Here is a 27693-nt window from a genome sequence, read left to right as displayed (position 1 = left end):
AAACTGTTTTGCTAAAAATTTGGGAATCTCAACAAGGTGGGACCAAAAGAATTGCGAAAAACAACACGATTTCCAGGAATCGCAGTGCTCGGTTATATGCAAATTCTAACAACTACCGCAGTGGGCGGTGTTTCGATTTGACATATCACTAACGGAACTTAGGTCTAGGTACGTATGTTGTTCTTAAATATATGCAAATATTTGCGCATCATTCCTTCTCTTAAACCGCAAAGCAAACAGAACAAAATCACCCGACAACACTGCCGTAAAGCCGCTCGCGGGCATTCTACCCAGGACTCTCAGCGTGCTTATAGTCGGGATGATCGTCCACCTTGCATGCTCAGTCGCTAGCGAGCAGTCTTCAAGATAGGAAGTAATTCTGAAATGAGCTATCAGTAGAGCGCTGGACGACAGTGTTTATTTATTTTCTATTCAGTAAAAGTCAGTGAGTGAGATATAACAAAAGTGCCTTTCAGTTTTTTAGTGAATCACACGAATGATTAGTGCACTGGGATTTTTCAACAGTTTTCAGAGTGAGTGTGGCTTGTTTCTTCCGCCTTTATATCGTGCTTGTCGGGCAATTTCAAAAGGACCAGTGGAAAACTACTGGCCGCAATATCCGCTTGCTCTGCATTATATTTATGTAAGAACGGGTTGTTGCAATACCGATTAAACTGCTGGCGTGGTGTCGTGTTGGCTGTGCATCAAGAGTCGATTCTGCTGCTATACGTTTCCGAAGTTTTCAATGGTTTCGTGAGAGTAAAATCTCGTCACGAAATTGACACCATGCGAAGAGAAAAACCGCTTTGTGACGTGTGCCTGCAGGCTGGGCTGTGGTGTGTAGGTACGGCTTACGCCGTCACATGAATGAGGCCGCGGTGTGTAGTTGACAGAATCGAGCTTAGCGGTGCAAAAATCGAACGAAAGGGAATTGAGTTGCTAATTAGCAAAGCTGTCACTCTAACAATAAACAAGAGTGTCGGATAATCACCCAGTAGGATAAGCGTGATCGCACGAACAGCAGTGAAATGCTATGTAATGGGATGTCTGCTAACGGTTCGAACACAAATTTGTTCGAAAAAGAAGATTGTTTAAAAAAAAGTGAACGAGACGGATTTTTATTCGCAGGGGTCGGTTGTCAACAAACTTTAGTTTGAAATCTAACTGCAGATCGGGCTGGCATGGTATTTTCAGCATATTTCTAGTTATTTGGCGCACTTTGTTTTCGTCTGTCTGAAGAACCAATTTTTCACCGCAAAATGAATGCTAGAATAGTAGTTTATGTTGGTAAGAATTAATGATAGTTTTCCCCCCAGGTTTTGGAGAACAGAGTGTAGGCCCAAAATAGAAGTAGGCTGAAGAACTAGTGCCGTATTCTGTATGTGCCCCATTCTGTAAATTTATAAAAATATTTCTTGTTAATCGATTTTTGGTGATAAAAATTTTACAATAGCATTATCTCGGAAACAAAATATAACACTATCTTGAAATTTTCATTGATAAAAAATTAGAGAACAATAAAAAAAATTGGACAATTTTATATGAGGTAGAACATTAGTTTTATTAAACTTTTTCACCGTCAAAAAATTTGTAAAAAATTTTGTCAGTAGATTTGTTTTTTGATTGTTGAGTAAATTTGGTAGCATTTTCTACCATAAATTGGTTGAAGATTTATGAATTTTTGGAATAACCGATGTCCGCGAAAATCGCAAAATTTTCCTTACAGTTTTCTAAGAAAAGAGGAAATCTTGAATTTTATAAGTAATGCTATCGTTTATAACTCGATAGACTGTACCCGCGTAAAAAATCACGAAATTCTGGGACCTTTCGGCCTATTTTGTATAATAATTTTCAAATTGCAATTTTTCCAGAAGCCACGTGACTGACATAAAACAAAAGTATAACAATAAAATCGTAAACTTTCATATATTACTTCACTAATAGTTTGATTGTACTTAAATGAACTAACTTTTCATGTTTGGATCAGCTACTTAGCTAGTAGGTGAGTGGCAATTTCGTATCTTCTCCTAGGACTGACGTTCTTCAAGGAAGTCTTTTGGGACTGTTTTGAGACTCACCTAAATACATATAAAGTAATTATTGCTTTCCCTACTATACTAGCTCTATTAATTGCTGTTACTGTGGTGATCATAGCACAGCAATAGTATAGTTGGTGCCCCAGCGCTACCCAGGCTAGCAAATACTGCAGTACCTACTCCATGGAGCACATGAGCACATGAAATCAGTATGTGTGATTTCTTACCGCGCACTGATGAAGGTTGTAAGTAACTGACGTAGTACGTATCTGTGAAATATGTTTGTACAAATATGTTTGGACAAGTGGAAGTGGAAGTTTTTTAAGAATAAAATACTTGGTGAATATTTTGTGTACGAATCATTCGCTAAGCGAATATTTTAAGAATTTGTATATTATAGAAGAGTTAAATGTAAAAGAATTCTATTGCTTTACTCTTAAAGCGATCAAAAATAACTTGAATTTTTGATGGTAATTATGTTTTTTTGGAATCACGCATTGAAAAATGAACGACCTTACAAGCTTACATGACCTAATTCACGATTCCAACAATATGCCTCTGTTGCGTGTTAGTCGTACTGTCTGACACCACGTTAAATAGTGTTGCTCCACTATTTTCCCAGTGCGAGAATGTACCCGTGATTTGACACTCGTCGTCAAGAAATGACCTAATTTCCTCCCTGATCCTATTGTGAGTCACGACGCGCGCGCGCGCCAATAGACTAGAAATTTCAAAATATATTTTGTACGCTGCAGTCGATTGAAGCTAATTTATATAACTTTTTTTCTCTCTCCGTTTCCAGAATCATCAGCCGCGACTAACCAATTGTGCGTGAAGAACATCTCTGCCAGCCGTCGCTGCCTCCGCCGTTGCCAAACGACGGGACCGACGGGACAGTTCATTTTCAAGTGCTTAGCAAAAATCGTTACGGTGGCTCCGCAGGTCGAACAACCGTTAGTCAGTACAGCAAGGTTTCACTTTCCGCCGGTGGTAATCATAGACAAACTGAATCCGCCTGACATTGTACACGCTTCCTGCCGGAGTCGGGTTTTCGTTTCGCCACAAGGGTATGGTATATTTTTTGGGACATTGGGGCATGGGAGATACTGAACGCACTACAACTCAGCATGTCTCCAATAGTGTGCTACAGAAACAGAATGATTTCCTGTTCAACGTCGGTAGCCATCAATTGCAGCGAAATGCAGACTATACGTCAGTTGCAGTCGATCACCTGCAGCATGAACAGCAGCACCATCTTCAACTGCCTCCTCAGCAGCAGCTGTTGCAACGCGGAAACGAATCGTCAGCGCTGATCGGCACCAACTTCGGATTAGCGAAAAGCGCCAACGAACTCTCGCCGTTTCTGAAAGATACGCAGCACAACAACCGCCAGTACGTGAGCACATCGACGACAACAACGACCGCCAGCGTCGCTAGCAATAATTGTCACGTGCACAATCGTCATAATAGTAATCTCTGTAATAGTGGTGCTGTCAGTCAGTGTTGCTCGCAGGAACATCTGACGTTTCATCCGAATCAACCCAATCATCATCATCATCATCACAATCGTCATCATAGCCAGGTGCAGCAGTCGCAGCAGCAACAACAACAACAGCAGCAGCAGCACGATACAGAGAGCGACGAAGATGAGATTTCGCTATACCCTCTCAATAATCAGGTGAGTTTCCTGTGCCCAAACGGAACCTATCCAAAACCGATCGCGATTTGCTATTTTATCTGACCGATACGTGTCGAACGAGGGCTGCTATAAATTATTTTCATATACCTATAACCTGAAGTTGAATCACCTATTGTGTGTGTGCGTGTGGTGTGTGGTGTGACATACGGAAACTGGTAATTGACTTGATTTAGCTCGTAAATCCCTCACACGTGGGTCTAGGGAGGGGTGGGGAGCATAAGGCATTACCATTACTTATCGCGTACATGGCTTAATTAGCCACAAGCGTGCTGCTGTAGTATTTTACTATCGGATAAACCGGCAATTCCGGGTTTTGCCCCTTATAGATAAACATCGGAACAAGTTACAACCCAGTAGCAATAAAGTTCACATAAAATTAAGTCGTTGATATTATTTATGCAAAATTCAATTTAGGTGTGATTGAAGCTCATATGAAAAATGTGAATGAGGTAAAAAGCTTTGTTCTGGGTTGGCGTTAAGTCGCCTTACATAAATTTTTTTCTCTAGAGATTTTTTTTGTGTTTAAAGTTACGTTAATAATTTATTTGTTACCCTAATGGCACTTGGCCGATTAAATATTTTGAAAATTTCACTATTTTAAGTCAACCAAGCCTGAAGATAGGGGTCATAGTTATTATACACATTTAAAATCAAAATGCCATTGACGTCAGTTACATTGACTTATCAATACTGCTTGGCTGAGACAGTTTTCTTCGAAACTTTCGTGTTTTTCCTTCTCTGTTGTCCAGCATTATTCTGAATAATCACGAAAGAATATCAACACAGGCACATCAAACATGCAAAATTAGTCCGAAGATTAGCCGAGTTCCAATTTGCGTCACACCATAATCGCAAATAACATATTTATCACGAAACACACAGAACAAACCACATAGGTATGATTTGACAACTTAATGCACAATGTTTTTCAATTTTCATATTTAACTAGCTGACCCGACAAACTTCGTATTGCCACAAATTAAACTGTGTTTTACATAAATCGTGATTCTCGGAGGAGCTTTGCAAGTTTCTGAGAAGCTCAACCTTAAATGATTCATTTTGGCAGTCACAGTAAAGTAGAATACAACTTCCCCCATTGCTTAGCCAGATAAAATAAAGGCGGATAGCATTTAAATATTCGCCATGATTGTTTAACATTTCGCCGAATACCATTTCGCGAAAAACCTTACGTGAAATGTACCGTTTCACGGAAAACCATTTCGTGAAAAGTACCGTTTCGCAGGTGTGATTCTATCCTTACTCGCTGTCGCTCGTTCGGACCCAACTGAAGAAAAGTAATAGAGATCAGTAGACCTAGCAAAACAAATAAACCTGGACAGAGGTGATTTCTGCGGGGGGGGGCTGCCTGTTGAAAATATCCTACTTAATAACTACCTATCTACTAAAATAAAACAAAGCTGTTTATAGTATCCAAACAGAGTGGGACAAGACGTGAAGGGGAAATTGAAGAAACGCTTATACAGTATATATGCCGTTCTTCTGTACCCTAGTTGGGGGATCCGCTGACCAAGCTCTAATGGGAGCCAATTATAACCGGACTCAAACTCAGCTTCTTTTCCCGGGTCCGAATTTTCACATCGCTTGTTTGTTTGTACGCGTTTCAACGCGTTTGTTAACGCGAATTTCGAAATTTACATGATTTTTTTACGCGATTGTGCTCTACACGTTTATTTTTAGGCGTAGATTTGGCATTTGCGCTATTTTTCATGCGAGTTTTTGCACTTAAGCGGTTTTAACATGAATTTCAGAATTTTCGCGGTTTCGATTTACGCGGAACATACGGGTAGTCGGGTAGCTGGAAAATCGGGCAGCTGAAGACTAACAGAGCCGCTGGAAAGGACCGACTTCCAGCAGAACTCATCTACCAAAAGGGTAAGTCCCTGACGGCAAACAGATTTCTTTGGGCAGTACTCGGCGAGATTTATGGGGGCCCGTGTTATAGCGGATTCATTTTTTCACTTTTCGATCAATCTTCCAGAAATGTTGGGAGTACAACGTGCCCACTCACCGTATTTGCGTGTATTTCAAGGCAGCATACGATACAGTCGAGCATGAACAGCTATGGCAGATAATGTACGAAAAGGGTTTGTCGACTGCCACGGCTGATCAAAGCTACCCTGAAGCATGTAATGTGCTACGTGCGTTTTTCAGTCCTGTGCACTCACCAATTTTGAATCCCGCAGAGGGTTGTGGCCAAGGGATGGAAGATGGAGGGGGGAGGAGATTCAAACTTCAAGTCGAGTCTACTTTTCCCTTTCACAAGTCGTTTCGATCACGGGCCATAAAGTACCGCATAAAGCCGACGAGATATAAAACGCTAATCAGACCGGTATTTGGTGGAGTACAAACCTAACCAAGAGTGGCGAAGGCATATAAACCACAAGCTGCAGGCACTATTTGCAGAGAGTCTCATCGTATACCTGGTGAAAGTAGCGAGGCTATGAAGGACCGGCCACATCGCAAGAATGCCAGAAGCACCTCACCGACACTTGGTATAGAGAGACCCAACTTGCTAGATGGCTCTACCAGATTAAAGCCGACTTTGCGTATTTCGAGACGCTCAACGAATTGGCGACGAGTTGCCCAGGATCGAATACAGTAAAGAGAAATACTTGATACAGCACAAGCCACCCCGGCTCTATGCCGAGGAAAAAGAGTGTATTTGTATGCAGATTCTACTGCAGATTTAATTTAAACGGGATGTTTATTCCTGTCCCAATACTTTGCATTGCATGGCGATTTCAAAACGTTGTATCACGGGATCGCAACGGAATGTGGCGACAAGTGATTTTTATGGAAGAAGTGTAACAAACACAATACTAGGCTATATGAATAAAACAGTCTGCTTTACATTTCCCGTTTAAACGTTATGAGACAACTAAAGAAAATTCTTTTATTCATTCGGCCTATTGCTGGATTTTTAAGATAAAATTGTACTTCTTGAGAACTATAAACTACTTTTTCACTACTTCACTGTCGCTAAAAACTTTTTTTTTTAATCAGACGATTTCCTTTGAAAATGTAAAAAAGTGTTTGTCGCTAAACCTAATATTTTCTAAGATAGGTATATGGATATTTTCAAAATCATGGTACAAATTAGGCCGAAAGCTCCTAGAACTCTAAAGCATACGCAAAAAATATTTATTTTCTTCTTAATGCTTTTTTTCTTAAACCCACAGGTCGGTGGCCACACACGCTTGCTGCTGTTGAACCAGAGCACCGTTATTAAACCGTTGAATCTACGTGAACTAGAATTCTACCAAAACATTCCTAGTGATATCCAACAGTTCGTTCCAAAGTATCGAGGTAAGTGTGCACTTTCTTAGTTTCGTTCTCCAAAAACACTTTACCGTGTTACAATGCATGCAATACCAGCAAATGGGACACTCCGGGCAAACACTTCATATAACTCTTCGACATTCCCGCATTTGCCTTTGCTCGAGTGTCCCTGAGCAAGTTCTTCAAAGTGCTTCCGTGCGACCTTTTGGAGATCATTTTTACCGGCAGCCCCGCGCAACAGCTTGTCGCAGCGCAAATATGTGCGCACGTACTCGTGTGCATACCTTTACTTTGTCGCTATCGCTGTCGTCATCGCGAAATGCGAAGGGACATTTTCTATTTTCGGAATTGTAATGCTAGTTTTCCAAAGTGGGCTGTAGATGCCGACATCGGCATCTAACCGCATGACGAGAGAATCACTAGCGTTACGGTATTTATTCTGCAGTGGGACAGGGACAAGCATTGTTTTCAAAGGTCATGAATCGACGACACTGAACTCACATGCCCTTCGGGCAATAACATTCCGGATAAAAGCAATCGCCTTTATCCGACAACAAGAAATGCAGGTTAATGGTCTATCATCACTTCTTCCAGAAAAGCTCAAATCGCATTGTTCGTACGTTATCTTCTTCCGTCTGCTAGGCAACAAACAGTTCAAATTTAAAGCCATTTGCTTCAATTTGCTTTTTACATCACCAAAAGGATGTTTGTTTTCCTTTTGATGGTTATGCTTTGTGCTTTGTGGGCGTAGGTCAGTGTTTTCCTATACTTGTTTTTCTCCGACGGGCTCTGCAACCCCATCCACACCAGTGCAGTCATATGACGCTGTGAACGTTATCACTTACCTGTTGTTTATTGTTGTTTTGCTACAATTCCTCAAAGTGTGTAATATATTGAATGCAGGATATTATCGTCGCACGTTTTTTAAATCGTAATAGGATAAAATGGATAAACCAACCGTTTTCCAATACAGTACGGTAGCATTCCATCCAAACACAACATGTTTCATCCTATTAAAGTTTTAGCGGTCACATTCCAGCTGCCACTCTGTATCATTTTTACCGGTTTCTTAGTTTAGCTTAGCAACGTAAATTTCCTACCGAGTACTACTGGTACTCAGGACAACGAAAGTGCGCAAATGTTTCGAGATATTTCCATCGGTTTATAATTAGTTTACCCTCGTAGCGATTTTCCCTGCGACCACAGCAGCAGATTTACCTTCTGCATATTTTCTGTGCGCTGAAGATCACTCCCGCACCACATCGTGTGCCGGCTGCCCAAAATTGTCACACATGGTCGGTATCATTTTCCCGTCGTTAGCAGAGAAAAAAAAGAAGGTGTGCTAAGGGTGAATTTCAGCTCGGCCCGTTCGTCCGTCTGACGGTCGGTCCATCTTTGGACAACAGGATGCTGAGGATGAGTGAAAACACACAGACGTTCCAAATAGTTCTCGGGCACAGATTCGGGCAGGTCATAATTTAGCAGATTATTTTTAGTTTGCATATTTAGTTTCATACGAAGCACAAAATTCTTTCGCTTTCATTTCGATGTAACGGTTACAGGCGGATTTTGCGCCAAATTACACCAGGTGATGGCAGTATTTTCTCAAACGAAACTTCGTGGGCGTAAGAGCAGTCCAATTAGACCTTATTTTGCGATAATTTATTTTGATTTTCGCTTAGAAAAAGTGAAACCTTCTTCTTTCTTTCATTACAAAACTCGTGATGCGGTCCTTTCAAGAAAATTTTATACATATGTTTTTATTTGGCGTTCGGGGTGACTTTAACGTAATATCGCTGATATTTTAATGTCATCTGAGAGCAAATTATGGAACTGAAGAATAGTTAACAAATGCTAAACGCAAAAACAATCACAATTCGATTGAACCAACAGGATGTTTCCCAAAAACGCACCCGTAGAAAGCAAACAACCGTGACTCAATGTTTTTGGATTAGCTTTTTGTGTATTTTTGTTACCATTCACCAACCTGTAGCAGCGCGCGTTCGTTCATTCATGGCATTATATGTTCTATATATGTCGCGAATAAATTTGTATTCCCATTCGCACTTTTTTTCTCTACTTTGACGAATGAAGCGTAAACAAAACGTAAGATAAATTGCGGTTGCACGGCAGAACCGGTTGAATTTAGCAAGGCGTAGTACGAAAAAAAATTGAGATTCGGCATACACTCTAATTTGTTTACTGAAAAAATTGCACTTCATTCAGTTTCGTTCATTCAGGTGCTATCAAAGACAAGACACGTTTTTTTTAAAGAAGCATTAAAACCTGTCATCAGTATTTCGATCTCCCTTGCATACCGGTCAAAGACGTAATTTAATCAGAATTGGAAAGAATGATCGATCTTCAACTCAATTACACATTGATAAATTTGTGTGTAGTGTAGGAGAGGAGGAACCACATTCGAAAATGTGATCGCAAAATTTCAAGATAAAGATAGAAAAGCTAATGAGAGAGGGTCACCTTATAAGATTGTGGTGGTGGATTGTGGTCTTCAAAAACAATCGCAATGATTTGTTTGCATTTAAGTAGGATTATGAAACTTATTTTTGCGCGTGTCTTACGAATCACTTTGAGCGTAGGTATTTCGCACAGAGTATAATATCTGTCACCGTTTCAAAAAGATTGTTTCCGTTGACGATTCTTGATAATAATAGCAGAACCAGCGAAGAAAGTTTTCATTTTGTATGCTACTTTCGTTGCGTAATACTGCAAAGTTTTTGTTCTCTTGGCTAAGCTAACATTTACTACATATTTCGTGGCCAAGGTCAACGGCAGGACAACCGGTTGAGTGGAGTTATCCGAAAACTAGGGAGGTTTCGCAATTCGTTGGTTCCAATTTAGCGACCAGTTTTCAATTTCAATATTTTTCAAAAGCTCCTCCCTAGTACCCGCTCACTGCTGTTGTAGATCACGATTCAAACCAGATAAACATTATGAATTATGCGGACAGGGATGGCGTATGCACAAAGGACCATCGCTTTGTGGTCTGTTTCCACGGCCTGTGCCTACCAGTTTCGTCGAATCATCAGCAGTGAAAATCGCTGTAAAGATAGGAAATATCCAGCAACTATAGTTAGGTACAGCTTTATGTATGTGCATTGCACTGCACTTCAACTCAGTGCCATTTCTCGAGCAGCAGCTGTATTCAGCTATATATGTTTCGGTTCTGTTTTACGGGCTCTATCATGCAGTAAATTCCTTTCAATCTACGCCACGAATGCCTCTTCTGTGGCGGCCAAGGTCAACAAGGAAGCACAATTTATTTGAATACGGTTGGCCTGACTCAGTGGCACGAAATGAATTTTGAACGTTCTACTATCTTCGATACAAAAATGCTAGCATGTTGTCAAATGTTAACGCTTTTGACAGCAAGTCCAATTCCCATTCACAGAATGTTTGTTGCCATATGTACATATAGTAATCCAGAAATCTTTTGCGCTCGAGTGCTTCAGCAATCATTAGCGAAAAAGAACGGCACAAAATAATCCACCACAACCTGATGTGTCTACATTGTATGCTCGTAGGAGTTTCGTTTACCTAAATATACGACCATGTGGTTAGGCTTAGCATGACATAATGGCTGCAACCGAAACGGCATAAAAACTACTCGGGCGTTCCCGGTTACGACATACGAACAAAACGTGACATACGATGATGAATAACGTTTCATTTGCCTGCCTTACGGGTTGGCATTTACATCGTTAAACCAACGAAAAAGTGTAGGTACCATCATCATCAACTACTGTATACTGTGTGGGGTCACATTCATTAGTGAGGATGACTTGCAGCACTATCATCAGCTGACATTTTTAATTGCCACTCAATAGTTACAACGTTTGCTTTTACTGCTGTGATTAAATCTCCTATCTAAGGAATTTTACCGGTCCCTGCAAACAATTATTTTTTATTCCCATGAAAATTTAACCCCTAGAATTGCAGTCCAGTAAAAACTTTTGGAAAATTGCAATATGTTTTTAAAAAGTCCGTAAAAATGGCTCCATTCCTGTTACAATTCGTTGTTACCGTACTGTTATATGATGCATGGTTTTATATTATTCAATTTTACGGCTCTTACCAAGTAAAATTTATGTATATGTTTGTACATAAACATTACCATAAACGGCTCTCTGCTTTTTTCGACATGACATTAACATTAGTGAATGCTGCCAGTTACATGGTTCGTTGAACGGTTCGCATTCTACTTGTTGCAGTGTTGCTTGACAATATTTATCTATCATAGGTAACAGAGAAGGCTCAATACAAGACATAGACTGACTTTCTTTTCGTCTAGAAAACTCGCTTAATTGAGATTAATTTGCGATATTTTTATCCCAAGCTGTTGTTATTTTTGTTCTGAATATTCTAGCAAAGCAATTGATGTTGGCATTTTATCGCTCACTTGTTTTGATTTATTATTTTGAACGGAACGTGTTACCTACAGCACCTGGGCTGTACTAGTGCTGAAAGTAAATCATCCAGTGACACCGCCATCAGTCGCTTTGAATTTTATGACGCGTATGTCTGACACTTTTATTTACCAAAACACGTAATTACCCGGGGCGTACCAAAGGAGGGTGGTTGGCTGGCACACCTTCTTTACCTTTCGCTTTGTAATATTTTTCATGCATGCGACAGTTCAACTTTCTTCGCTTCATTGACGACGCGTGGCTATTTATCCTCTGTTCAACTGACAAATGGGTAGTTTTTAAAAATTATCGTACAAATGGACACATCGCGTCCCAGAAATTAATGAAATTTTGTGGGCGGGCATAGTTAATGGACTAATGAACGAAAACAATGTTCAGAAAGTTTGAGGGTCTCTTTTATTCCTAAAAACAATGGTAGTTTTCAAATGCTCTGTCATCACTTTCACGCGATGAAAAATGCCAATTCGACTTGACGCTCACCGAGCAGGTAACGCAATCAATAGAGAAACATGTGTCAAGAATCTCGGTATACACCTCGACGAACAATTAACTCTTACGGGTCAATCCTGGCGTAGTGGCAGGGATGCCACATATAATTCTGTGTTTTTGTTGGAAAAATCTGGCAATCTGTACGGCGAGAAAAAATATCTGTGCAAAAATCTGTCCAATGCAAAACAATGAGAGTGAAAGAGATAGAGAGTAATTTTGCGGACTATTTCCATCTCTTTCACTCTCATGTAAAAGCTCAAAAATCTGTTTAATCTGTGTAATTTGGCGAAAATCTGTATTCTATGCATACAGATTCTGTACAGGCGATTTCTTTCAAATATCTGTTAAACACAGAATAATCTGTGCATGTGGCAACCCTGTTCTTGACCTGCAAGCGACTGTCAAGCCACAAAAACTAACTCATAGTAGCCAGTCCGTGTATGCATGTGTCGTCTGTGTTTTGAAGTTGAAAAATCGTAAAGCAAATAATCCAATCTTGCTCCGTCTCATCTGAAAGTGTTTTATCGTAGCTATTTTCCTTATTCCTGAGTTTTATTTATTCCTGAGCTAATCCGATGAGGCCTGAAAATTTGTATTCTCTTTGACTAAGAAGGTGAGAAATCACACAGCAATTCCACAGAATTTTTATTTACATTCCTAAGTCATCTCTTTCGTAACGACAAACAAAAGGTATTTTAATGCGATTTCTAGCAAATTACTGAGGTAGAGTATCATTGCAAAAACACGAAAAATATTCGTATTTGTGAAAAAGTACAGCGAGTTTGAACAAAATTTGAGCAATTTTTTTATCGCTCTTTTCTCTGTGATAATTGCTGCATAGAGAAAATAATTTCAATTAATGTTTCAAGAAACCCAACTCTCGTAGAGTCGACCCAACTATTCGTTACCTAACGCGCCGGTATCCTTTCCTATTCTTGAGCAGAAAATTGATTCATTGTAGCCAGTCCGTGATGCATGTGTCGTCTTTGTCTGAAAGTTAAGCAATCGCGGAGAAAATCTCTCCAATGAAAACTAACAACTAGCTCTTCAAGCAAACAAAACTTTATATAAAGCTTAAAAAAAATATTTCATTATTAAGCATGCCTTTGTTCACACTGACAATGGTTAGAAAGCAAACTCGTTATTTTGATGCTGTCCAATCCTGCTCCGTATCATCCGAAAGTGCTAACTGCTTTCCTGATTCCTGAGCTGCAACCGTTGAGGCACGAAAGTTTGCGTGGTCTTGTTTGAATTGTTGAATTGTTAGAAAGGCGACCCAGGTAACCAATAAGCATTACCAATGCCATTCAAATGCAAGACAGTGAGCATTTCACCTTAAGCATTTCTCCTTAAATTTCACCTTAAATGCTACTTAAAAACTACTTTGGCAAAATATACAGATAATTTACGGCTAACCCTCTTATAGTGCTGACAATGCTTATTTGCGGATGATTACCGACAAGAAGAATCTGAACAGCATTTTGGATGCCGATTTAATGCTAATAAACAGCAACGTGCAGTATAAAATGCCAGATATGCTAAGAAGCTGCTGGTTTACTGCTTACGTTAATGCTTATTGGTTACCTGGGGAGCAATTATAGCGAAAATAACTCCAAATAACTATTTTTAAAATAATTGAAGTAAACCTTCAGAAAATTTCGATTAAATCTTCAACAAACTTCAAGTAACTTTTGAGTAGGCGTCCATTTGTTCACCATGGTAATAATCTTAAAAGCCAAGCTCGTCAGTATGATGCTATGTAGTCTTGATCCGTCTCATTCGAACGTGTTCTCTCCTGTCTGCTTATTTATTTCTGCAATATCAAGACGTCAAATTGCCAGTCCGTGTATGCATGCGACATCTGCTTTTTGGGATGAAGAAAATACTTAACTTCAAAAAAATGTCAAGTATTATTTTATTTACTTTATTTTATTTTCACCGCCTTCGACCAAAATTGTACAGGCTGAATATACTTACAATCTATGCAATCTATATACCCTAATTCGATGATTCATGTTTTAAAAACTGGGTTTGACATGTCGAAGTCGAAGATGTCACATACATCATTAAAGGCTCGAAGACATGAGTTAATGATTATTCTGACCAAAGTGCGTCCAATGGAAAGGTATTGTAAGAAACTACATATCGCGAAGTTGGCTAGGAGGTACACTGATCGGCACCTGTCCTAGTAATGCTGGGCCTGACACAAAACGGTACATAGAAGCATACTCCAGGATGCTACACACCAACGAACTATACAGTGTTTTAGGCGCGTAGATGTTAAACATGACAACGAATGAATCCTAGTGCGGAGAAAATCTTCGCAGTCGCAGTAAAAATACCAATATGCTCGTCAAAAAGCAAAGTCGTGGGATTTAACCGTCATTAGACATTACCCTTCTTTATCGACAGACTTCGCAGCCGGCTGTTTAGAGTACAGGAAAATTACGGGGCCAGTGTAACGATCCTACTGACTCTATCAAGCATGCACCGCCTAGCCGAGATTCGAACATTCGACGACTGGCTTGTTAGACAAGCATCGTACCTCGAAGCTAACTAGGCGGTATGCTCGTCAAATCTGTCTTTCGAGTCAATAGTGTCACCTATGACGCAGATTGAGTAACCACAATCTACAATATCTGACCCCAATGAGTATTGGTGGTACAGCCGATTGTTACTGCGGATGCCATTATTATCACACCAAATTAGTAGATTGTTCGAGTCCTCTTGCAGTACCATAGAGTCCGAAACTGGTAGTATTACTCGAAAAATTGTCAAGACATCCGCGAGCGATAGTATGGGAGACGGTGCACCCAAGTCGTTTACAAAGATATTGAAGAACAATGGTCCGAGTGCATTTCCTTGCGGTACGCCGGACGGAATAAGAAATGCTTCCACAATATGTGTGGATAACCCAACCAAACGCGTCGCTATTCTTGAGAAGTGGATTTTGCGGTCTCCTTTTGTCCAGCGCCTCTATGGTTCAAAGGTACAAGTACCAGCGAATCACATGCCCTGGCGGGTGTTGTGGGTTCGAATCCGGGTATAATCTCAGATTATAGCCTGGTTCGACCCATGCACCTTCCAGCATTGGGACAAAAGGTAGGAGTCAAAATGACTACTTGTCAAGCATAGCTACCAATACCCCCCCCCCATTCCTTTCCGCTCTTCCCCTCCTTCACTAAAAATTTTCATTTCTTTCCCCTACCGTCCCTTCATCAATTGTAGAACCCTCGTTTCAAAAGATGTTGAGTAGGTTAATTATAATATGCGCTAAATTGTAGGAAATGTTACTTAAATTCAATTCAATTGCATTCAAAGTTGCTGGTCTTCTACTGAATATTTGATAGACATTTGATTTGACAAATGAAACTTTAAAATCGGTCGACAAGAAGTGAAAGCCGTTTTATTGAGGCTGATTGAAGGCAGTTTTAAAACGAAGCGGCGTTGCTTCAGTTGAAACGAAGCATCTTTACTTCATTGTTGAGTAGGGATTTACTTATAAGTGACGTTACTGGTCCCTGATTTTGTTTCCTAAATTCGTTATTTGAGAACTTCGAATAATTTGGTGGCTTTTAAATATCAAGTTGTTCAAAAATAAATTGAAACGCGACGTCTAGTCTTACAATGAAACTTTTTCACGACAAAGATGCTCTACTGTGCCTTAAACGGGTTCAAGAACAATAATTATTTGACCCACAATTTCACCTTCTTCATTGTTAGTAGTCGCAGAATCTCGTCAGCTTTAACACCAAGTTGTTTTTCTATGATTTTTACAATCTTCCATCAAACTTAGTTCTTCTTAGAATAAGAAGTTTGAAAAAACTAAGATATTAGAAAATACCGGAAATACCGGTTTTTTGCTTTGCCAAAACCGGTATTTCGGTATCCAAAAATTGGTCGGTATTACCGGTTTTGGTACTACCGGTACTACCGGTTAGACAGCCCTAGTCTAATCCCATTGAATCGTGTTCTGTCCTGTTTCCCTTCTTTACCTTAAGCTACAATAATCAAAATCGAAATACTTGCCTATGATTGTTGAGGGAACTTATTAGCACTGACCGAATAATAGTTCTAATTTTTTGTTCATGCGTTCCTTACGCACATTCATTGAAAGGACGAAAGCCCAGTTTGTTTGTGCAACGTGTGGTACGCACACAGACAGAGGGGACTTCAAATTCGGTGTGCCCTGGCGCTGATTTTAGTAGTCATTTTTGAAAGACATTTTCCAATAAAATTGCTGGACACGTTGCCTATTTAGCAAACGTACCGCCTTTTTTCTTAACTCTGCAAAAAGAGAAAACCAGAAACAAATCACGTGTTTCCTACAACGCACGCGTATCCGCTTTTGAGGAAAACATCAAAGTTATCCCAGTACACATGCCGATTTTTACAGCTTAGTTATATGAATACCGGTGCGATACAATCCCCTGTGTTTGGTGTTATAATGGAACTATTTTTAAAATCGATTCACACTCGTACTCGTCTCCACCGATCAGCCTGTTGTTTAGCGATATTCACGTGTTTCGAGCCTGGTTACAAAGTTGCAGATCGTAAATTACCACTTGTCGTCTGTCTTTGTCGAACTGCATCGTTGTTTATTACGATTCAATCGATACTGATTGAGTGTGTATAGGGTTGTAAATCGGGAAATCCACTCAATCGAATTAGCCCTCGAATGCGCTCCAATCATCCTTTGACGGTGAGTGCCGCCCGCCAATGTTACTATTTTCGTGCAAACCTTTATTGCAGTAGGATAGCTTTCTGATGCAAAGTAAATTCTATAACAACTGATTTCCAGATTCGAATGATTCAATTGGCTCTCGAATGGTTGATAATAATAATGAATGACGAATTGATTGCACTGTTAAAATTTGTGCCACACATGAACCGCTGCTGGTCGGCCGTCGCTTATTGAAGTACTCATAGCATTAGTACAGTCAACCAAAAAAGTATTCGGACAGCAGCGCATAAATTTTTCTTATAGTAATTTTGCGCAGTATTTTTGCACAGAATGGTAACACAGTAAAGGTATGATACTAACCGCATTGCTTGTTTACTTGCTGACGAGTGATTTTCCTCTTGTAGCCCTTTTCTTTTAGTTATTCCTGCATAAGGGTTGTTGGTGTCATACCTTGTTGGGGTGCATGGAAAGCTCCGAGGTAGCAAAGATATATATTTTTGGATAGAACTAAGTGTAAACTTAATTATCTGAACAATTTTAGGCGAAATTAAAGCAAAATTGTAATTGTGTGGTACATACATATTGTACCGGGATGTTGAATCTAAACGTACTGTCGATAATTGTAAACGGTAGGCACCATACAATTGTCCTAGCGCTATCGAAACATCAGTATTCAGTCTAGATTTGAACCCTTTTGAACATCTTTTTAGATAATTTAATGTCTATAATGATAAATCATTCGGTTTCATATTAAAATGACTTAAACCGGGCTCTTGTAAAAAAAATGGTCAGCAATTCACAGAGGGGGATATTTGGAAAATTGTTAATTTTATCCCAGATTAAAACAGGTCATCAAGAAGCGAGAAAGGACATTTGTTTCAACTAATAGTTAACTGTCCGAATACTTTTTTGGCTGCATTTTTAGCCAATTCAAACTATATGTACTCTATCTTCAAAGCGGAAAGCTTTTCCCCGAATTTTTGTTGTGCTTCTAAATATGCTTTAGTTAAACATTATTTTAAAAAATATGTGTTACCATTCTTTGCAAAAATGCTGCGCAAAATTACTAAAAGAAAAATTTATGCGCTGCTGTCCGAATACTTTTTTGGTTGACTGTATACAAATAAAAAAAATACTTTGCCTGTGATAGAAAACAAAATAAACGGACCGGTTCGAAGTGGCTTTTCATTTGTTTGTAAATATACCTATGTGCTCAAAGATATTTTCGGACATGAATTTCACGTTCGCTTGGCGGATGCAAGGATTAGTTCAACCGGTCTTCCGACTGCTGGCTTCTTTTTTTTATCATCCAAAACAAAACAGACGATATTAAACTTACGATGGCTAAGCAAGACCCGTGTGCACTCGGACCGTATCAAATCTTATCAACTGTGGGGACGTATGCTTGTTGTTAATGAGATAATCCCTTCGGTTCGGAAGATAGTAAAGCATTTTATATCTCCGGTTTGTTGACGTGGTGACGAAATCCTGCCGCTTTGAGGCTGCGGAAAGAAGCTCGAGTCTTATGATAAGATTCGCCGCTGCTGGCTTGAAGCTGTTTCCACAGGTTCCGCATAGTTCGCTGCGGCTTTTCGTTTTTGATTATTCGGTGGAATGCGTCATTGCTTGCATTATTACGCGAATTGGCGACAAAAACACTCCGTTGCGATGCAGATAGCTTGATTAAAATTTTTACTGTACTGCCTGCCCCTGCAGATAGTCTAGTACGCGATTTGGCGAATTGATTACTTTGACAGGGAATCGTATTGTCTAGCGATACCGAACACGACACCGATGTTATTAGAAACATACGTGAATTTTAGGTGCGCGTGGCACTTGCTGATTTGTGCCATAAAGATAAGTTGGAGAATATGTTTTTGTGATTATTGTGTGAATCATAAAAGATGTTTGAAGTTGTCAAAAGGTGGCCTCCAAACATTTGAGATTCGGATTAAACGAATTGCTATCTTTTTACTAAAATATATGTCACGAAAGTCTTGTGTACATAACTGCAACGAGCTGTTTTTGTTCGAAAAAAAATTGTTTTTTTTTTATAGCGATGTCTAATTTTAGCTGGTATTTGACAGCTTTTTCTAATTATAAAGACAATATAGCCACAGACAATATTTCTATCCATTTCGCAGTTAAGTTAGGCAACCATGATTCGCAACTATTAAGGCGTTAATCAATCGTCTTAGCACTATGATAATAGCCCAATAAAGGTTTTTTCCACTGAAACACTGAACAGTTGCATCGTTTCTATGAGCCCTAAGTGCCCCAGTGTTGTACATTTCGGCTTTTCGTAAATGGCTGGTTCCCGCATCGGATAGAGCGATGATGTCAATTCTACAAAATTTTGTTGTATCTTAAAAATGGTTTGAGTTGCGGAAAAGAAACTATATCTTTTGATTCATTTCATTTCATTCATTTTCTATCATGACCATGCTCGGCCACATGTTGCTGTACTGACAACATTATTTAGAGAATACTGACTGGGTAGTTCTACCCCACCCGACAGACTTGACGAGTCTTGTTATCATTTATTTCGATTCGTTTTAGTTTCAGTGGAAATCGACTTGATTCCTGCTGTTCACAATTAGTTGGTAAAACAGGAAGCCAAAGTTCGTCAAAAATCTGATGGGGTCTGCTTGAATAAGGATCTTAATCAACCATTTTTCCTGAAATTCTACTCTGATTCACAGTCATAATACTTATTAGGGACATTTTACAAAAAAACCCTTGTCATTTCGCCAAAATAAAAAAATAATAAAGCCAACCATTCGGAACCGGTAGTAAATAGCTGGTTGTCCACGCGCAATGAAGAAAAAAAAAGCAAAAATCCGGTGAATACCAGTTCGTTCACTGTGATGTTGAATGTGTGAATCATTCAGCGCAACATCATCTGACTTTTTTTCCTTTTCTTTTTTTTTTGTGCTCCACATGTATGTAAAACTGCGACGACATTTTTCACAACACAACGCCGAAAAAAAAGCGAGAGTTGAGGGACGACCGATTTTGTGCCGCAATTATCACCGCGTTTCTTAACTTGCACAGCTGTCGCCCAAAAACCAAAATTCCTAACGACTTAATGGACCAACAACATGCACTTTTATTATCGGTCACCGGAGCAGTCGGGGTAAAACCACCAAGTTGTGACATTTGCCTTTTTACTGGTGTTTTCAGCCTTGATACTTTCATACTGCTGAAATAAAACCTTCAATGATTCCGCTCAATCTTTAGCTGGAACGGTTGTGCATCCTAGGGGCAAGCATTCACGCCCTTTCATGTTTTCAGTCGATAAAATCGATTACATACATATGTACATATGACGAAACTGAAGTCTCGCACCATCCAGCCGATGGCGCCCATCGGTACTAAAAATATGTCCATGTCATAAATCTGAATCCACTTGTCCATTTTTATTTTTTTGCTGAGTTAAGATTTTCCTCTACGGAGTATCTATATTACACATTCCTATTGGAAGAAAGTGACCATGATCCATCCATGGACATTTTCTTGCCAGGCGGCGACGTTCGGTAGCTATAATAAAAGAGCAACAAAAATGCGAAATAATCCCCCGTGTCTCTGCGTCAGTTTACACTCGACGGTTCCGTCGCCATCGCTGCGCTGGCTGGCTGCTGGTGATTTGCTGTCGGTGACGGCGGCAGCGGCGGCGCCAAGATGAGCGAACGCTGCTCTACTCGTGATGGTCAATAGCAAAATTCCAACCAACGGAACCGTGGATTGCTAAATTTCAATGGCCCCTTTCCAAACGAGGAGCACTACTGCGCTGCGGTACGGTACGGTACGGTCGGAGGAATATTTAAATTTTCAACACAAGTGGAAACACACTTTCCTCTGCGCAGAATACGTTCTCTGCCGCCTGGGAAGCTGTAAGAGATTTTATTTATTGCGCGGTGAAATTGATGGGAGTATTTCATTTACCTGGTATTGAATGTTATTTTTACTTGCACTTTTCCTAGTATCCATTCCATCTAGATGCCGATGAAAAATGGAACAAATGCCGACTATTTGTAGACGTGCTTTTTGTGCAGCAAACAAGTCCTTTGATCACCATCGAAGCACTAAATTGATTTGTGAAGTGTATTTTCCGTTGTCTTTCCAGCAGCCACTACCCGCTGGATATGTTCGGTGTTATTGGAGAGCTTAAAATATTTTGAATCTGATAAGTGTTCATTTGGTATATATCAGTAAATTAAAACAATTTTCTGAAGGGTGGAATTTAAAGTGTCTGAAGTGCATTGGTTGGGTTCCATCAGTCCGAACTCCTACAGATAGGTTGGATTCATTTTAAGTACCACCAGCAGCATAATTGTTGCGATTTCGTTTATTATGACTGAATGTGCTGTAAATGGTAAAGCTCTAGGCCGGGTTTCGAGATTATACTCAACCCAGTTCGATAAGAATAGAGCAGTTCAAGTATTTTATTTTTCGCTGTGATTCTTGAGAATAAAATACAGATTGTACCAGATTTCTCAGCAAAACGTATAACATCACGTGGTACACTCGAAAACTCTGATAAACAAATTTTTATCTTAATCGATACGGTAAACGAAAAAAATTAAAAAATGCTATCATAAAACTTTACAGTGAAAGCATAGCAAACGCGATTTTTTTGAAAATATTTGTGATTTGATGTTTTTTACTGAACATAGTGAATAATCGGGTGGATTAAAATCTCAACTTACACTAATTTTAGTACTAGGTACTATAGTCAGAACATACTACGACTCGCAATGATTCTGCCAGTAGCGGCAACTACGATTCCAAAGCTGCAAAGATTATACACTGCATTCGGCATTGTGCTGCCGTGAAAAGATTGTCGCAGTGACGCTGACGCTGGCGCATTTGTTATCAAACATTAGCCATCAACCTGTCGACCTGATGTCTCTTATTTGGTCTTAAGATTGGCCAGTGTTGTGGTCTAACAAACCAGTCGTCATATGGTCGAATTTTGACGGGGGCGCGGACAATCTATCGAAGTCAATAGGATCGCAGCACTAGCTCCGCAGTTAGTGCTGTTAAACCTATCGAACAAATAACCAGAAGGTCGAATATCGAACGAAATGAACCACCACGCATCGGTATTTTAATTTCTGGTGTATAGTAACACAATGTCTGTATTTTGAATTTCAAACAAACAAGCTTTCTCAATTTAACATAAATTAGTCAAAAACTAACATCATGAGCTGGATCGTACCCACGTTTAGATCTTGCAAAATCTTCAGTTTGCATTCGGCATTGTGCTCTTGGCAGAAATGAGCCACAATGGTACTTGTTCGTTTCCTTTCATCGAAAATCAGGCCCCATATATTCAATTACGCCTAATAGCTGCAGTTTTTCGTAAAATTTTTGACTCGTATGTTTTTGCTAGCAGTACCTGCTTGGGTTCCCACTGGTCTGACTACTCATAAGGTACCTTCTATAGCAGATATATGTTAGTAGCCTTGATAGTTCAGTCTGCACAAACATTGGCTTGCATCTGGCGGCGATTCGCTGGAGCTATAGTTCATTTGCTAGTTGCCACTGTGGCACTGCTGGTAGCCGCGGTGGATACAGACCGAATAAGTCTTTTATATTATATGATTTGTTGTTGCCGCTTCCTAAGGTATATTTGTCTCAAAAATCATCATTTTTATCCGCTTACGGCCCGTATCCGGCGAGAGATCGGTCAGCTGAAAAATAGTTGAGCCGCTGGAAAGGACCGGCTCCCGGTAAAATTCTAATAAAATGTCAAAGAACCACTAGCAATGTCACTTCACTGGATAATTTTAAGGATTTGGTAGGAGAAGTAATCACCGGAGGAATGGATGGAAGGTGTAGTTTCTCGATTGTTGTAATTACGCCGGCATTACGCTGATCAACGTCGCCTACAAGATTTTGTTACGGCATCTATCCCCAATAGCAAGAGAATTCATAGGATAGTACAAGGCGGGCTTTATAGGGGCCCATTCTACCGTGGATTAAATTTTCACTCCGACAAATCCTCCAGAAAACTGACGCGACTAATCAGAGCTACATTGGATCGAGTGATGTGTCTCGTACGCATCTCTGGGACACTCTCAAGTCCCTTCGAGACGCGGCTGAGAGGGTTGAGACAAGGTGACGGTTTATCTTGCATGCTGTTCAACATCGCTCTTGAGGAGGTGGTCCGACGAGCGGGCATCGAAACGAGAGGTACGATTTTTACCAAGGGTAGCCAACTTCTAGGCTTTGCAGATGACTTCGATATCATAGCCAGGAACTTTGCGACGGCGGAGGCAATCTACGCCAGACTGGAAGCGGAGTCTAGGAGAATTGGGCTAAAAATAAAATCGAAGACCAAATACATGAAAGGAAGAGGCTCAAAGAAAACAAAAGCGCGTATCCTACGGACGGTAACCGTTATACAAAACCCTTATTAGACCGGTAGTTCTTTATGGACTTGAAGCCGTGACGCTGCTCACGGAGGATATACGTGCCCTTGCCGTGTTCGAGCGGATTTCAGGGCAGCATACGATACAGCCGAGCACGAAAAGCTATGACAGATAATGCACGAGAACGATTTGACGCGGCTTTTCAAAGCCACCCTCGAGCGAGTGATGTGTTTTGGGAGCACCCTCGAGTCCCTTCGAATCGTGCAGAGAGTCGCGGCAAGAAGATGGACTGTCCTGTATGTTATTCAACAATGCTATTGACGGCGTGATCCAGCGAGTGGGTATCGAGAGGAACAATGTTCAGCAAAAGTAGCCAACTCCTACTCTTCGCAGACAACTTTGACATCATTACTAGAAACCATGGCAGACTAAAAGCGGGGGTTAAAAAGATTAGGCAACGAATCAATTCGTTGAAAACCAAAGATTTGGCTCCAGAGTAAACAACGTTCACCTCCCACGGACAATGAGTATTGACGGCGATGAACTGAAAGTGGGTAATGAGTTCATATATTTGGGATCTCTGGATTCAACGACGCATTCAAGCTGAAATTCGAGCCTGCTTTTCCCTCTGTAAGATGCTTCGGTCAAGGAGTATACACCGCTGCACAAAACTGACGATGTACAAAACGGTAATTAGACCGGTAATCCTTTACGGACCTGAGACTGTAACTTTGCTTACGAAAGACATACGCACTTGCCGTATTTCAACGAAAGACGATGCGGATTATTTTTGGCGGAACAAAAACGTAAAGCGGAGAGTAGCGTAGGCGTATGAACCACGAGCTGCATGCATTTGCTATTTGAAGAGATTCCCATCGTACACCTGGCGAAAGTTAAGAGACCACGGTGGACCGGCCATGCCGCAAAGATGCCGGGAGATTGTGCAGTGAAATCCGTTCTCTTCAAGAACCCCACGGGCACCAGGAATAATATAGGGGGTAACCTCCTAGACACCAGTTTGCGTGTGTCGAGGCGCTCAACGAATTGGTGATGAGTAGCACAGGACCGAGTACAGTGGAAAGGAATTCTTGATACGTAACCCTGGCTTTATGCTGTTAGAAGGAAGAAAGGACCTACGCGCGTTCCCACATATTCAACTTTAAGTGAATAAGGTGCCTTCTGTAGTAGATACATGCTACAAGCCTTTATGGCCTTCGTTTTCACTGAAATATTTTATTGAACTTGTACACGACATTGGGTGGCACCTGGCGGCGATTCGCTGAAGTTATAATACATTTCCTACTTGCCCTGCATCGTGACGCTGGGGGTTTCATTACAGACCGAATAAGGTTCTTATATTGTAAGATTTGGCGCCACTTTCTGATGTATGATAGGCCCAAAACCGTCGTTTTTATCCAATCATGCGTTTAGCCGACGTTTTAAATTCATAACTTTTGAACTGTAGCTGTAGCGCTTATAGTGATTTTGGTATCAAATAACAGGCATTTTCATGCGTTTTTCAGGCAAGAAGAACTCATTTGGCTATAAAAGTAGACTGAAGCTTTGGAGCGTCTTAGTAGAATACGAAAACAGTTCGAAAACAGACACTGAGGAAGCCTGCAAGTCGTAGGCGAAATACGTATCTGTCGCGAATAAAATATACATAGTAGAATTAAATTGGATAAGTTTTCTTCTTTTTTAATTTTAGGTGTAAAAGTAGGTTTTGTAGGGGCTTAAGAGAGATGCGGGCTGAGAATTTTTACAGAATCCATCCAAATTCATACAGGTATATTTTTGGCATATTTTTCAGTTGAGATAACATTATGGAGACGCGTGGTATTTTGTTTTTACCTAAGAAAACGGTATTTTTCGGTAAAGCGGATCCACATATATCATACGCAGCTTTAAGATTTAAACAAAGACTAAAGATATGTACCGGATACCTCGCAAAGCCGAATGAGGGTGTAAAATTCTTATCTAATTAGGCTAACTTTGCGTTTTAATTTACCTTTCCTGTACTCACAATGTTTAGTTGCATCCTGAGGTAATGCTGCTTTACCACCACTGGTTGAGCTGGCATGACATTCATTCGTCTGCCTGCAATAAACTCAGGCGTTTTTTCGTGTGTTGACAAATCATCATTCCGCTACGTCTCGTCGAAATGGTTAATGTTTGGACAGGCGAGTGTTTCTGATTCACAGTTTCATCAATGAATTTAATCTACCAAGCTTAGCTTCTTTCTTGTAATAATTACCATTCTAGGGTTAGGTTTCGGTTATTGCAGCCATAAACCCCCGTTGATCGTTATTTCACCTTCATTTGCTATAATTTTTGCAACCCGCGGCGACAATTAGAGCATTACGTTAAAACCCGTAAACAATGATAATTACCCTCTGTTTCGTGATTTATATATCCGCTTGTCGTTTAGGAAGGCTGACTAAGTGCGCCTCGAAGACCGACAGAAACACTTTTTATACGATTGCCGTGTACTACGTTAGTAATCCTATTTGTTACCATCTGCTATGTGACAAAAGGTCTCCGCTGTAGATGATAATGAATAGCGACACAAACATACAGTGATACATTTCACCCCGGTGTTGGGATGGGACATTCAACCATTCTCTCCGTGCACTATTAGTACTCAATGACCATCCGCCCCCATCGGTTGTAACAAACATGGTTCAATTTGATTTATTTCTTGTTTCTTTCTTTCTTCCCGCAGGTGTCATGCAGGCCGCAACCATGGGTGGAACCAAGTTGGAGAAACGCTACTCGCCCAGCTTCCGGGACGATCCCGGCCGTAAACCCGCCGCCTCGAAGCGCAAGCGCGAGGAAGTACTTCGGTAGGTATCGCCTGTTTGGTCCCCTCCCCTTGCCATGACCACTATTTTGTAATCCAAATTGCAGCTTTGTTCATACGTGTCACTGTGCGCGACATAAACGTACACACTCAGAGACACCGACTTGAATGGCGCGCATGAAAAACATGCCAGAGCTCGAATCGCTGCCTCCCAGCCAGCGAAAAGGCTCGACAAAATTGGGCTGACCGTTTGCGATAGTACCCCCTATAGGCTGCTACTATCCGAAAGCGCATTTGTGGGAGCAGTGAATCCACTGTTTCGAAATCCACCCACGCCCGGCTCACACGTACTCGCTTCTGCCCTGTGGTCTGATAATGGTAAATTATTGCTTACCTATCGCAAAGAAAACCTGTGTCTGTTCCTCTTTCTCAGATTGAACAGAGTGATCCAAAATCATAACTTTTATCGTATAACCATTTTATCCAGTGTCCTCTTGAATTGAGATTGAGTAGTAAATCTTTCGAAATCCATAATGAAAAACAAAAAAAAACCTTCAAAATCTTTCGACCAATAATCTACGCTTCTTTCCGTCGTTGGTACTAATCAATGGCTTTTGTTTTACTTCTCTTTCTTCTATTTGCAGGATGAAAATACATAAGAATGGGATACCTTCAGAGGTGTTAAAAAGTATTTCACAGATTGACAACTCCAATAAACAATGTTAGTATCACGGAATCACCGCCGCTTCGTCTTTTCCTCACATTTAGCGTACCCTACATGCAATCGCAGATCGTATCAATATACACATCCACATACGGTCCACAAAGTCAGAGTTCCATCAGCCTATCAACGTTAGTCGTCTGTCTCCGTGCGCAGTTTGACCACTTGGACTGGAAGCTGCTTCACATCATTGTTTGTTTTGTCGCTACCACGCTTCGGTTAAACGTAGTTTGGAACTAATGATTACGCCGAAAAATTGTCACTGCTTTTTGTTTCATCTGGTGTTTCGTTAGTTCCAAACAGCGAAATGTTGACGTAGTAGTACGGCACAACACAAAATCCAGTTTGTTTTGTGTTTATCAACATCAGTTTAACCGGTTTGGCTAGCGGATCCCACGGCACTAGCGTGAAGTGTTTTGTTTGCCTTTCCACTAATCGCTTTTTAGCACCGCGCCGACGTCATCGCCGCCAGCTGGCCGAACTAATTCTTGCATGGCAGGATTTTGGTTTCGTCCATTATCTCATATAGCACTCATACGACAACGCTGTGGCCGTCTATCATCCATGTGCGATGCATCATAAAGCATATTAGTGAAATGTGTGACTTTTGTTTCTTTGTCATTACCTTATACCGATCTTCCTCCGGGAGAAAAACCACCACTAATGTACGCGTTTTGTCTGTCGTATCCGCAGATTTCTTAATGCTGGAGAACATCACATCCGCTTACCGCCAGCCGTGCATCCTAGATCTGAAGATGGGCACCCGCCAACATGGGGATGATGCGTCGGCGGAGAAACGCAGCAAACAGATGGCTAAATGTGCCGCCAGTACATCGGCTTCGCTTGGCGTTCGCCTTTGCGGGATGCAGGTGTACCAGGCTGACATCGACCACTACATGAAGAAGGACAAGTACTGGGGCCGAGAGCTCAACGAGGAGGGTTTCAAAGGCGCCCTAAACAACTTTTTCCACAATGGATACAAACTACGAGCGAAAATTATCGCCAAAGTTCTGGACAAGTTGGAGCAACTGCGAAGAGTAATCGAAAAGCAATCAAGCTATCGGTTTTATTCCTGGTAATTTTCATTTACGAATCAAATATCCACTTATATTAACTGAAATTTTCTCTTTTACTTCCAC

At 40.6% G+C, this 27693-nt stretch overlaps 1 protein-coding gene across 1 annotated transcript in view; it reads left to right on the top strand.

Moving 5' to 3' along the window:
- Positions 1 to 370: 370 nt before the first annotated feature.
- The window catches only part of LOC128738799 (uncharacterized), a 29601-nt gene continuing 2278 nt past the window's right edge, over positions 371 to 27693 (top strand). Inside the window, exons 1-7 of the mRNA XM_053834194.1 lie at positions 371 to 533; positions 2839 to 3103; positions 3177 to 3714; positions 6936 to 7062; positions 25756 to 25876; positions 26478 to 26554; positions 27248 to 27629. Coding sequence (XP_053690169.1) covers positions 497 to 533; positions 2839 to 3103; positions 3177 to 3714; positions 6936 to 7062; positions 25756 to 25876; positions 26478 to 26554; positions 27248 to 27629 — 1547 coding nt within the window. The 5' untranslated portion in view covers positions 371 to 496. The remainder of the gene's footprint in view (positions 534 to 2838; positions 3104 to 3176; positions 3715 to 6935; positions 7063 to 25755; positions 25877 to 26477; positions 26555 to 27247; positions 27630 to 27693) is intronic.

Source organism: Sabethes cyaneus, chromosome 2, assembly GCF_943734655.1.
Source record: "Sabethes cyaneus chromosome 2, idSabCyanKW18_F2, whole genome shotgun sequence".
NCBI lineage: Eukaryota > Metazoa > Arthropoda > Insecta > Diptera > Culicidae > Sabethes > Sabethes cyaneus.
Note: the sequence above shows the minus strand (reverse complement) of the source record. Positions and strands in the feature narration are given on the sequence as shown.